The sequence below is a fragment of the Orycteropus afer genome, unplaced genomic scaffold (genome assembly GCF_000298275.1).
Source record: "Orycteropus afer afer isolate SDZICR_OR568_19922 unplaced genomic scaffold, OryAfe1.0 scaffold00370, whole genome shotgun sequence".
Classification (NCBI taxonomy): Eukaryota; Metazoa; Chordata; class Mammalia; order Tubulidentata; family Orycteropodidae; genus Orycteropus; species Orycteropus afer.
This window is the reverse complement of record NW_006921957.1, coordinates 666,517-679,553: the sequence shown is the minus strand read 5'-3', so window position 1 is coordinate 679,553 and position 13,037 is coordinate 666,517. Positions and strand designations below refer to the sequence as shown.

Here is a 13,037-nt window from a genome sequence, read left to right as displayed (position 1 = left end):
TAAGTAGATTGCCCCATCTTCCTTCCGAGGAGTGGCTGGTGGGTTACACCTCATCATAAAGAAAACAAAAATCCTCACAACTGGACCAGTAAGCAATGTCATGATAAATGGAGAGAATCGAAGTTATCAACGATTTCATTTTACTTGGACGCACAGTCAACACCTATAGAAGTAGCAGTCAGGAAATCAAATGACATATTGCACTGGGCAAATCTGCTGCAGAGATCTCTTTAAAGTGTTTAAGAGCAAACATGTCAGTTTGAAGATTAAGGTGTGCCTGACCCAAGCCATGGTATTTTTAATCACCTCATATGCATGTGAGACCTGGACTGCAGAAGAATTGATGAGTTTGAATTGTGGAGTTAGCAAAGAATGTTGAATATGCCATGGACTGCTAGTGGAACAAACAAATCTATCTTGGAGAAAGTACAGCTGGAGTGCTTCTTAGATGTGAGAATGGTCAGAATTCATCTCTCATACTTTGGTCATGTTATCAGAAGAGACTAGTCCCTGAAGAAGGATATCATGCTTGGTAAAGTAGAGCGTCAGTGAAAAATGGGAAAACCCTCAACAAGATGGATTGACACAGTGGCTGCAAAGATGAACTCAAGCGCGGCAACAATTGTGAGGATGGTGTAAGACTGGGCAGTGTTTTGTTCTGTTGTACAGAGGGTTGCTATGAGTAGAAACCCACTCGATGGCACCTAACAACAACAACACCATTTCACCATTTACAAAATATTATTTCTCCTGAGTGACCACCTCTTCTGAATTCCCTTATTCTGTCCATATTTACACCATCCAGTTTACAAGCAGTTATTGAACTACTGTATGCAAAACACTGTTCCAGGTTCCATTGGAGATAGAGTTTATTTCACTGAAACTAATTCCTGCCCTCAATAAATCAACCTAGCTGGTGGTGATGGTGAGGGGGCCAGAGGGTAGGGAGTGGGGCCAGGAGGAGGGAACATATGAAGCCAGATATACAACTAATTGTGTGTGTGTGTGTGTGGGTGTGTTCCAGCCATCTTGAGGAAATGTCCACATTGTCTGCCTCCTTCAATCCCCGTAGTTTCCAAACCTGTTATCTATCTCCTGGTCTTCCACAATACCCTCAACACACCGTCTCCCAGAGTCAGGTGATTCAGTTAGACTGTAAACCCCATGAGTGCAGGGACAACCTCTGCTTTGTTTGTTACTGTGTCACCAGAACTTATTACAGTCTTCCATATAGTGGTGGTCAATAAATATTTGATGAGTGATTCAAGTTTGATTGTACCTGCCTCAGAAATCTTCAGTTGCTCTTCTGCTTTTAGAATAAAAATCTGTCTTCATTTGGCCTATAAGACCTAAGACCTACTACATTCAGCCACAACCAACTTCCTTTTTTTTTTTTTTCTTTTTAGTACCTTGAAGGCCAGTGTAACCAGAGATTAATGGTTTTTGCCCCAGGCACTTGTATTCTTCCACCTCCATTCCACAATAAGGTTCATCCAAGTTTATAGGCTCTTGGAGAAAGCTTCCATTGCCCAGCTGCTCTTTCCAGCTGAGACTCCCTGCCACTCTAAGTCAGCCCCTAGCACACATTCTGCCTTCTGCCCAGCCACTAGAGAGTGAGCTCTTTGAGGGAAGGCCTTTTCCCAGAGTCCCAAACTGGGCTTGTCACAAACAGAAAATGTGTTGGTTATATGGATGGGGTTATCACCAGAGGGCCCAGCCTGAGGCCATGATTCAGGGGCTTAGTGTCAGGAAGAAGCCGTGTGCAACTCTGGAGGGCAAGGCTGAAATGGCCTGACTGAGGCGGGCTGAGAGATGCCAAGGGAAGGGGTGGAGAGTCGGGGCTGGGTGTGCTTCCTGCACCGGGATCTGGCGGCCCGCCTCTGCTCCCGCCCCTCCGGCTGAGCAGAGCTGAGCCCAGCCTGGGCTGGACAACCCCTCCTGCCTCCGGCTGGCGGCCCAATCAGCAGGCGCCCCCCAACCCGGCCCGCCCCCTCCCCCTCGGGTGACAGAAAGTCGGCCCAGCAGATGAGGAAGTGGCAGGCAGGCTGGCCCTGGGGACTTCTCTCTGGCACTGCTCTCTCCGAGCCCCTCCACGACAGCCCAACTGGCCCACCACTGGTGAGTCTGGACCTTCCACCGGCTCTCCACGTGCCAGGGTCCCCTGCCTGGCTAGGCAGACCAGGCCCTGCCCTGCCCTGCCCAGACTACGGGCTAAGCTGTTTCTGGGGACAGTGGGTGGGAGGTCCCAGCTCACTGGGGCTGGGCCTCTCCAGCAACCTCCTCCCCACCCCTCCCGCCCCCATTTGCTTAAACTTAGGCCTTCCTCCACCCCCTTTGGTCTTGCCCTTCTCCACCTCTAACACCTCCCTTCTTTTCTCTTCTCCTCTCCCCTCCCCCTGCCTTTGCCTGTCTCTTTTTCCCTTCCATCCCTCTCAAAGGAAGGAAGGAATGGGCTGAGTTCCCCTACCGGGACACACCCAGATCTCCCTTAGGCATTCAGAGAGGTCTTTTCCAGAAGCCGTGAGCTACTCTTGACCTCTGTGGTGCATGTGTGTATGTGTGTGTGGGAGGAGGGTGAGCTTGGGGTGGTGGTGGTGGTGGTGGTGGTGGTGGTGGAGAGACGATAGCGTGCTGGCCAGCTCACATGTATAAGAGGAACTGTGTGTTAGAGCACATGTCTAAGTGAGGTCGGCCCTACCACAGAATAAGCATCTAAAAAATCTGATTGTGAATGAATGAATGATAAATGTCACCCGTGGAAAGAGATGTCTGACTGACTAAGTGCAGGTGTGTGTCTGGATATGATGTGGGCGATTTTATGTTCATTCACCTCTGAGTGATCTATATGAGTTTATGTATGTGACCACATAGATCTGTGACTCACATATATGTGAGGAAACCTGCATGTGTAACTTCAAGAGGGTGTGGGCCTGAGTGTGCACTATTGCATGGGGTATTGTGGGACCTGTGAAGCGAGTCCCCTAACTGAGTGGGTCGGTGTTTTGCCAGTGTGAATGTAGTAGTAAAGAACAGGTCTTAGTATAAGAAACTCCGCATGTCAGAATTCGTGGGGTTTTGTATTGGTGGTATGTGAGAGAGAGTTATTGCCAGCAGAAGGTATGTGGGTTCTTTATGTACATACATTTGTTGGCCATCAGTGAGTTTCTTGTTTTGGGGGTGGAGAGTTGTGTGAGAGATTGGTGTGTGTGAGAAGGGTGTGTATGTGTGTGGATGACTTGATGCTTGAGCATAGTGGATGTGAAAAAGTAAGAGGAGGTGGAGGTGTGGGGGAGCACCTGTGAGATGTGTGTGTGTGTGTGAAGGGGCCTATGTGCAGCCTCTGGTGGATGCATCAGCAGGTCTCTTTCTTCTCTTAGCACTGCACAGGTGGTTTTCTGGATAGAGGGAACTAGGCAGACTAGGTGCAGGAAGTTCTTCAGCACCTGCTGCCCTGAATGTGTGGGGAATGGCTGGTCCCTCAAGACTATCTCAGAGTCCCAAGTCTCCATGATCTGGGCAGAAGTTTTTGTGTCCCTGTGAGCCCTCCCCCAACATTCCTTCAATCTCTGAGGGGGAGGGGACCTAACCAGTTAGCCCCCCTCCCTAAGGGAGGGGAAGATTCCTGAGTTCTCCCCTACTCTCCCACCTCCTCACATGCCACTAGCTTCCTTGCCCTTCCCTGGGAGGGAAGGGTGGGTGATTGTACCCATTCTGAAATAGGACAGACTGAGACTTTGTGGCTGGTTCAGGAGAGCATGCTGGGTGTGTGTTTTCAGTTTTTTTGGCCAGAATTGGGGTGGAGGCAGGGGCCAGAGAGCCAGAGCCCGGGTAGGTTTCTGGCTTAGAGGAGACACACAGTCCCTAGGATCTTAGCCCATCTGATTGGTCCAGGGTGGGTGGGTGGGTGAGTTTGGGGGCTTTATTTGACTTTCCCAATCCTGTCGGGTCCTGATTCCCCAGGCTCTGACCTGTGGCCTAGACCCACCCTCCACCCCATGCACAGTGTAGTGGGGGTGGGCAGAGGGCGGGGCTGCTGCCAGATCTAGTCAGACAGGTGGAGCTGCCAGGGCAGGAGTCTCAAAGAGCCAGGCTCCAGGAGAGGAAGGACTGAGCAAGAGCAGAGCACCTGAGAGGAGAAGAGAGGAGGTGAGAGCCCCGGATGGTTGGCAAGACCTAGGGAGCTGAGTGTCCTAGCAGGGGAGAGGAGGGATCCCAGGTCAATGAGATTCCCCTAAGGGACTGAAGGGCCAAGGAGGGGGGTCCTAGCAGGGAGAAGAATGACTGTGGAGGTGAGAGACCTGAGAGAGGAGGGGAAAAGAGAGGTAGAAAGGGAGAGTACCTGGAGAGAAGAAAGACCCAGCAGTGGGGAGGTGAGAGACTAGCAAGGAAGAGAGAAGAGGTGCATTCTGGAGATGAGTTTCCTGCTGGTGAGGAGGTAAGACTCTAGAAAAGAGAGGATCTTGAGAACAACAATTAAGAGTTCTCTCTTGGAGAAAGAGTGGAGGAGGTGGTGGTGGTGGTGGGGGGGAAGGTCAGAAAGTAAACATCTCTGGAGAATAGAGGAGAGGACAGGATAGGACAGTAAATTGTGGAGAAGGGTAGAATAGCCCTTCCCAGGCAAGCAGGATGTATGGGGAGCAGATGCCTTCACCAGACTGCCTCCTCCTACCCTGAATCCCCAACAATTCCTTCTTCTCACTGTTCTCTGTCCTTTCTGCCATGAGGCACAGGCTCTCTCATCTGTTTCTGAGGGTCAGGAGTGGATTGGAACAGTGCAGTGGGCCCTGGCTGACACCCACCCTCCGTGTTTCCTCAGAGTCCTTCTCCAGGATGGAGGCTGTCGTGAACTTGTATCAGGAAATGATGAAGCATGCAGGTAAGATGCTATCTGCCAGCCACTTTCTCTCTTCTTCCCTGGGAATCCTTGATCTGGGGCTGTTTCTGAATGGAGAATCCTTGTGAACCTGATGGGGATATTTTGAACCCTGTGATCCTTCCTGACTCCTTTGACCCTTGTTCACAGATCCCCGGATCCATGGCTACCCTTTGATGGGGTCCCCACTGCTAATGACCTCCATCCTCCTGACCTACGTGTACTTCGTTCTCTCACTTGGTCCTCGAATTATGGCCAATCGGAAGCCCTTCCAGCTCCGTGGCTTCATGATTGTCTACAACTTCTCACTGGTGGCACTGTCCCTCTACATTGTCTATGAGGTGGGCCCCTGAGATACCTGTGTTAATTCTTGGCAGGAGGATAAGGGGTGGGTTTAGGATGAGACGATGGCACCTCTCCTTTCCAGAGAGGCTCAGGTCCATCTCTTCAGCTAGAGAAGGGGAGGCATGGGGTGGAGGGTCTGGTAGTCGAATCCACACTCCTTCCTAGTTCCTGATGTCTGGCTGGCTGAGTACCTACACCTGGCGCTGTGATCCTGTGGACTATTCCAACAACCCTGAGGCACTTAGGGTAAGTAGGGACTGGGGGCTAGATCATAAGTAACTTGGGGGATAGGAGCACAGGGTGACCTTTGCTCATAGCCCAGTTTAGGGAGGCTCTTAGAGCAGTGTGGGGGGTTCTAAGGCTGCCCTGATTTCTTGCAGATGGTTCGAGTGGCCTGGCTCTTCCTCTTCTCCAAGTTCATTGAGCTGATGGACACGGTGAGTGGTTATGTAAGATGTAAGAACTTGAGGCAGGGTGAGAAGGGAGAGAGATTTGCTCTGACCCTCCACCTCCAAACTTCTCAGGTGATCTTTATTCTTCGGAAGAAAGATGGGCAGGTGACATTCCTACATGTCTTCCACCACTCAGTACTTCCCTGGAGCTGGTGGTGGGGGGTAAAGATTGCCCCTGGTGAGTGGTAAATGCCATTGGGAGGAGGGGGTGGACACTGGGGACCAGAGGCTTGACTTGCCTGACCCTCTTTCATTGTCCACTCACAGGAGGAATGGGCTCTTTCCATGCCATGATAAACTCCTCTGTGCATGTCATCATGTACCTGTACTATGGATTGTCTGCCCTTGGTCCTGTGGCTCAGCCCTACCTTTGGTGGAAAAAGCACATGACAGCCATCCAGCTGGTGAGGGGCTCCAGAAGTTCCTAGAACTTTCTTCCCAACATTCCTAGTGTGAATCATACCTTAATCCACCCTACCTAACCTTTGACCCCATTTCTCCCAACATTTCAGTCTCTTCCTCCATCCTTTTCCCCTCCAGTCCTCTATTTCCTCTGACCCTTACATTTCTCTATTCTAGATCCAGTTTGTCCTGGTCTCACTGCACATCTCTCAGTACTACTTCATGCCCAGCTGTAACTACCAGTTTCCAATCATCATCCACCTCATCTGGATGTATGGCACCATCTTCTTTGTGCTATTCTCCAATTTCTGGTATCACTCTTACACCAAGGGCAAACGGCTGCCCCGTGTACTTCAGCAAAATGGAGCTCCAAGCACTGGCAAGGTCAAAGCCAACTGAGAAACATGGCCTAGGTAGGCGCCCACCTAAGTGCCTCAGGACTGCACCTTAGGCAGCATCCATCAGTGTCCTCCCCGCCTACACCTGTGACCAGGGCTTATATGGTCAAGACTGAGCAGGGGACAGGCCCTCCCGTCCCCACAACTGGTTCAAAGGGACCACTGCCTCATCCACTTCTTTAGGCCAGCCCTAGGGACCTGGCCTCATTGCCTTCTGTTACTTCAGAGCTGGGGGCTAAAAGGGCTGGACACTTACTTCCCCCTCTCTGCCTTAAACTTGGGGAAGGAGCACTCAGGGCTGGCCCCCACCAGGGTCTTACGGCCTTTTTCTCACACTGAAGAGGTCAGCAATAATCTGTCACTGTGGACCCAGATGCCCTCCTTCTCCACCCCTACGCTGAAGCAGGAGCTTCTCGGCCAAAGGTCAGGGTGGGTGAGGGACCTGGAAATACAGCCAGTGGAGGCTGCTCACTCACTATGTCTTAATTAAAAGTGACAGAGGAAACCGCCAAGGCTGTTTGTGTGTGTGTGTGTGTGTGTGTGTGTGTGAATGGTAGTGGTTGGGGTACAAAGCCTCCTAGCCCTGTCTAAACCAGGAGGGATGGTCAAGGCTCCCACAGGACATTTTTAGTTCTGATCACAGTAGAACAGAGCCCCTGGGAAGGCTGATGGGATATGGGTCATGTAAGAAAGAGAGACATGACTTTATTAGAAAAATTAAAAAAACAAACAAAACACAGGTGATGGGTTGGTCCTCAACGGATGCCTTGGTGGATGAGGCTACTTTTGGCTGCACTGGCCTTCTCCCGTTCCCGCCGCCGTGCAGGGTCCAACTCAAAGCAGCGCCATAGCCGCAGGGTCTCATCTGCGGCTGCTGATGCCACAGTGGCCCCATCTGGGCTCATGGTCAGACTCAGGACTCGGGCTGTGTGGCCTAGGGTATGAAGAGAAACAAAGTCAGAGCAGGACACATGAATGTAGATACAGCCCACAGCCTCCAATTGATGGCCACCTATCTTTTGTGTTTTTTATAATAGTTTTATCGAGAGAGAATTTCACATGCCAAAAATTTACCCTTTTCAAGTAAACAATCCAGTGGTTTTTAACTAGACAGGTAGTCCCTGGGTTACGAATGTCAGACTTGTGTGCAACTCGTTACAAACCAACCCCTCGTAAAGCCTATTATATTAAAAATTCGAGGTACAATGGTTTGTAATAACAAATGGATGGTATTTGTGACATGCATCAAAACATTATTACTGTATTATTATGTTAAAAGATGTTTTAATGTATCTGGAATGTTTAATGTTTTTTATGCATAGAATGGTGCACTATATACTAAGAAACATTTGACCGACTTTAGATACAAACCATACCTATGGACTTACCTACAAATTCAACTTATACTTCGTAATACAACCCATGCATTATCCAGGGACTACCTGTATCCAACAAAGCTCTGCAGCCATCACCACTAATTCCAGAACATCTATCTGCATTAGCCTAAATAGAAACCCTATACTCATTAGCAGTCACTCTTTCCCCCTTCTCCCTCCCCTCCAGCCTCTGGCAGCCACTAATCTACTTTGCCTCTATGGATTTGCATATTCTAGACATTTCATATAAATGGAATCATACAATATATAGTATTTTGTATCTGGCTTCTTTCATTTTGCTCCTACCTTTGAGTTCAGCCACCTTAGCCATGGTTGGGTACTTCCAAATAACCAGTTGGTTCTGAGCAAAGCCATGGCCTGAGATGAGCTCCTTATAGTGGGGAGACCAGAGGATGGAGCACACCTGTGGAGAGGGAATGGTGTGGACATCACATACACAACCAGAGCTACTCAAATCAGAACCAAGTGTTACACACCCTGCCATGTGCTATAGACTCAGATCTTAATGATCACAGTCCTTTGAGAGTTAAAATTATCCATGTTACAGATGAGGAATTGAGAGAAAAAATTTCAGCAAGTTACCTAAGTAGGTGGCAGAAACAATGTGAACTCAGGCCATCTGGCTACAGAACTCAGGTGGGAGGGTGGAAGGAAAAGCTGGCATGGTTGCTAGAAGGCCCACCAACAAGGGCTTCAAATATCATTCTAATAGATACGGATTATTGTAGGTGATGGGGAGCCATAGCAGGGTTCACAGAGGTCAATTACAAATTTATAGTTCAGAAAGGCCACTCAGACCACAATGTAGAGGACAAATTAGAGGAGATCAGGAAGAATACTGAGAGACCACAGAGGAGATCACTGCAATGGCCAGTGGGAAGAAGGATGAAGCTGAGGGTGGGGGACAGATGTGAATGATATTCTGATGTTAAACTGATATATCTTGGTGACTATGTGATGAGAATGAAAGATTCTAGGAGGCTTTTCAAATTTCTGAGTAGGTTCTGCTATTCTCAAGCAATATATGAAGAGGAGGAACACGCAGGGAGGCAGGTGGAAGTGGTAAATTCAATCTGGGAAACACTGAGGTGGTGGAGTGGCTGTGGGACATAACAAACCCACTGCCACTGAATCTGTTCCAACTCATAGTGACCCTATAAGGGACAGAGGTTTTGATAATGCATAGTGTTTCTAAGGATGTAAATATTCAGGAAGCCACATCTTTCTTCCATGGAGCAGCTAGTGGGTTCAAACTGCCATCCTTTTGGTTAGCAGCCCAATGCTTTAATCACAGCATCACCAAAGCTCCTTTATAGGACACACAGGGTTAGAGATATCCCACAGAACACTGGAAATATGGGTAAGGAGCTCATGAGTGAAAGCTGAGTTAGAAGTTTGGGAACCATCAGATAAAGAGCTGGTAAAGCCATTGGAGTGGACATGGTTACTCAGACTAGAAGAATACATTGTAAAAATGCTACCTGAGAATGGGCATCTACAGCACTAAGACAAGCCCCAGAGCAGACGTTCCAAATGCGAATGTGTCGATCACTGGTGCCCCCTCCTGTTGCTAGGACATTGGACTGCCAGGGACACCAAGCTACAGCCTAGGTGAGATAAAGATGGGATCAGCAGGTACTAGAGCTAAACAAGGAGCTCTAGGGATCACAGATTAACCCAACCCAATCCCACCAATCTATACTCCACCCTCTTGACAGTCCCCAGATTCTAGGTACACTTCTACAGAGACCCCAAGCCAGCCCCAATCTCACCTTGACAGCCCCTTGATGCTGGGTGAATGTCTGTAGAGGAACCCAACCACCCTCTCCAGGAGCACTAGGCCACACATTGACCAAGTTATCATTGCCACCACTGGCCAAATGTCGTCCATCCGGGGCCCAGCGCAGCCCACATACTTCTTGGCTGTGGCCACTCAGTGTGGCCACATGGTGTTCTGCTATCCGGACATCATGGTGGTGGATGTGGCCAGAGCGTGAACCACTGGGGAAGGAAAAACGAAATCAGAGGTTCTTTGGCAGAGCCAAACACAAGCAGGCCTGAGCTACCTCAGTCCAGAGATGCACAGTCAGAGGAAGAACAGACAAGATCACAGAGGTCTGGATCCATCACTGACCTGGACAGGATGTAGCTATTCCAACAGAGGGAGCCCACTCTGGCAGAGTGACTGGTCATGTTTCGAAGCCGTTTCTGCTGTTGCACATCCCATAGCTAGAGGCAGAGAAGATCACTAGGATCAGAGATTAGGATGTCGCATTAATATCTTCACTGGCAAGTGCCTTGGATCTGGGGGCAACAGAGCTGCAACACTGGGACAAGTCTTACCTGCACCTCAGCACTGCTGGTGCCCACAGCCAGATAGTTGCCCTCTTTGATCCAGGCCACAGAGGATACATATTCCCCAGGCTGCTCCATTTGCAGCAGCTGCAAGATGTCACCAGAGCTAGCACTCCACAAGTATACACTGTTGTCTAGTGCCACAGCCAGTACATTCCCAGAGCTCCAGTCCACAAGGTTCAGGTCTGCCAGAGAGGAAAGAGATGAGCATCAACCTCCTTGTTTGCCTGCTCCCCAGGCCCTCTTTCTCCATCCATAAGGCAAGAATTACAGTAGGCTGCACTTAACAGTAGTCATTCCGGATTTCGGGGGCATCCAGAATACGGTCAGGCAGGGAAGGAATGTAGCGGCAGGTCTTCCGGCTGGAGCCAGGCGTGGCCTTTTGGCTATAAAGTACCTTCAGTCGATTCTGGTAACCTGTGGCAACAGGAGTGTGTCTTGAACACTGGGAGAACTGACATCTCTCCTCCTTACCTAGAAGGGCAGACTAACCACCTTCCCTCCCCTTAGTCTTAGACAGGAAGAGTAAACTGGCATCTCCGCTCAGTCCTAAGGATGATCTGATACCTCCCTTCAAGAACTGCTCCTTCAGGTCTTACCCTCTGGGGCATTCTGGGGTTTTCCACTGAGCCGAAGGATCTTGGCTTCCTCTACATCAAAACCGTTCAGGTTCAAGGCCCAGGCTTTCTGATGTTCCTGACATATAAAGATGACGGTGAGGCAGGATGATATTATCAAAGGGGAGAGATGGTCCCCTACCTGGAACATCTCTGGGCACATACCTTCTTGGTGGGCGTCTGGCTGTTTTCAGGCTGGTTCTCCTTAGTTAGGAGGAAGCTGGCCACCTCCATCTGGGAAGCACTGCGATGGGGGATATAACGATCACCGCCAGCTTTGCTGGGAGTGGTCTGAGCTTTGGAGCTGGATTTGCCTGGGGCAGGGAGAGAGAGGGCAGACTTTCTGACCATGCTAACAGGGTTGGTAGAATGAAGACTACTCTTGCCATTTCCTTTCCCTCTGTGGGCCGCCGCACCTCACTCACCAGGAGTTCGGCCTGGGGTCCTGCCGGCGCTGTGGGATCGGTTGGCCGCCCGCATGGGTGAGGGGGCCGGTCCCGTCGCTTCCTTAGCTTTGCGCTGCCAGCGTGCAGGGGGTGCATTGGGGATGGGTGCGTCCAGCTGAAGCAGCGAATGCAGGTCACTCTCGAACACGAAATGCGCCATGGGAGTGTCTGGAAGGGGGGTCCTTGCAGTTGGTATCCGCGAAGTCCTTGGGAAAGAGAGCCAACCGTGCTGAGGAAGGCGCGGTTCTCCTTCATTCCCAGCCAGCCACGCTCGGCTGCAGCCCCTCCCAGCCTAGCACCCTTTGACCGCAGCCCCCTAGCTCGGCCCAGCTGCCTCTCACCGTGCGCTCCAAATCAGGTTCCAATCCCAGACAGGCCTTCGCAATTCTGCCGTATGCCTTTTAAACTCTCCGCTTCGAGTACTCATTGGCTCCTTCAAAACTCAACTGTCGCAACTGTCGCCATAGCCCATTGGCCACTATGGCACAGAGGGAGGGTCTTCCGGCTTCAGTCAGAGATCTCACGATAGTCCAGTCATGGAACGTGATTTGAAGAGTGAGCTACGCTAAAAGCCCATCTTTTGTTGTTAAACTTCCCAGCGAATTGGTACTTAAAAGCTTGTAGGGGTGGGTGGGGTGGGGGGTTGGGCGAGGCGGAGTGCATCTAGGGGCGGAGCCTGCGCTGAGTTCGCATTCCCAAGTCTTCCATTCGTTGTTCAGGTTCACCTCACCCACTGCGGGGCAAGAGTGTCAGGCTCCAGGCAAGGAAGGGTCGGTGAGCGTAAGAAATTTCACGTGTGAATTATGATACGTAAATGCAGGACTCCGAGAAGTGACCTAAAGCGTTTAAGCCATTCAGAGAAGAAAAAGGAAAGCGGCCGGCTGGTGGGGGTGGGGCGAGGGGAAGAGGTTACAAGGTAGAAAGTCTAGTAGGAAGGCTAAAGCTAGTTAGAGTACGTCCCCTATTTTGCTTCGCGCCTTGTAGGAACTCAACTAGGAGGAAAGCATGTGGTTTTGTTTACAAACAGAAAATGAGTGTGAAAGAAAGGAAAATGAACTTCTTAAGATCAAGAGAAAGGGTTAGCTTCACATCATACACAAAAACAAATTAAAAATAGATTAAAGACCTAAATGTGAAAACTAACACTGTAAAATTCTTAGAAGAAAATTCAGGGCAATACTGTGGGTCCTAACTTTTATCTAGTAACAAAAGCACAAACAGCAAAAGACAAAATAATAGAGATTGCAATCAATGTCAAAATAAAATATGTGTGATTGTTGACTGGATAACTATTTGCTCTGTAAACTTTCACCCAAATCACAATAAAAAGTTAAAAAATGGGACCTTTTTCATCACAAGACTTTACCAAAAAAAGTAAAAAGACAAGCTACCAACAAGAAGACCATCTTCAAAAACCATATATCCAATAAACTCACTGTTAGAGTTGATTCTAACTCATAGCGACCTTTTTGTTGGGTTTCCAAGGCTGTAAATCTTTGTGGAAGTAGATTGCCTCATCTCCCTCCCAAGGAGCAGCTAGTGGCTTTGAACCACTGACCTTCTGGTTAGCAGCCTTACCCACTATGCCACCAGTGCTCCTTATATATGCCATAGGAAACTAATAACCAAAATACATATAAAACTTGGACAACTTAACAACAAAATGACAACCCAATCATAAAATCAGGAAAAGAATAGACACTTCACTGAAGAGGATATTCAAATGGCCACCACCCACATGAGAAAATGCTC

General features: G+C 49.5%; 2 protein-coding genes across 2 annotated transcripts; one reads left to right on the top strand and one right to left on the bottom strand.

The window, feature by feature from the left end:
• Window positions 1-2,025: 2,025 nt before the first annotated feature.
• Window positions 2,026-6,471, top strand: ELOVL1 (ELOVL fatty acid elongase 1). Its single transcript, XM_042782561.1, has 8 exons — window positions 2,026-2,118; window positions 4,819-4,876; window positions 5,024-5,214; window positions 5,384-5,464; window positions 5,599-5,655; window positions 5,743-5,848; window positions 5,938-6,074; window positions 6,250-6,471. Exons 1-8 carry the CDS (start codon window positions 2,026-2,028, stop codon window positions 6,469-6,471), a joined length of 945 nt encoding a protein of 314 aa, XP_042638495.1.
• A 754-nt stretch (window positions 6,472-7,225) lies between these two features.
• CDC20 (cell division cycle 20) lies at window positions 7,226-11,445 on the bottom strand. Its single transcript, XM_007953037.2, has 10 exons — window positions 11,265-11,445; window positions 11,005-11,153; window positions 10,822-10,918; window positions 10,511-10,639; window positions 10,211-10,407; window positions 10,002-10,096; window positions 9,640-9,868; window positions 9,349-9,474; window positions 8,153-8,270; window positions 7,226-7,404 (listed from the first exon to the last, which is right to left on the bottom strand). The coding sequence occupies exons 1-10, from the start codon at window positions 11,443-11,445 to the stop codon at window positions 7,226-7,228; spliced, it is 1,500 nt and encodes a 499-aa protein (XP_007951228.1).
• Between the last annotated feature and the right edge of the window lie 1,592 nt (window positions 11,446-13,037).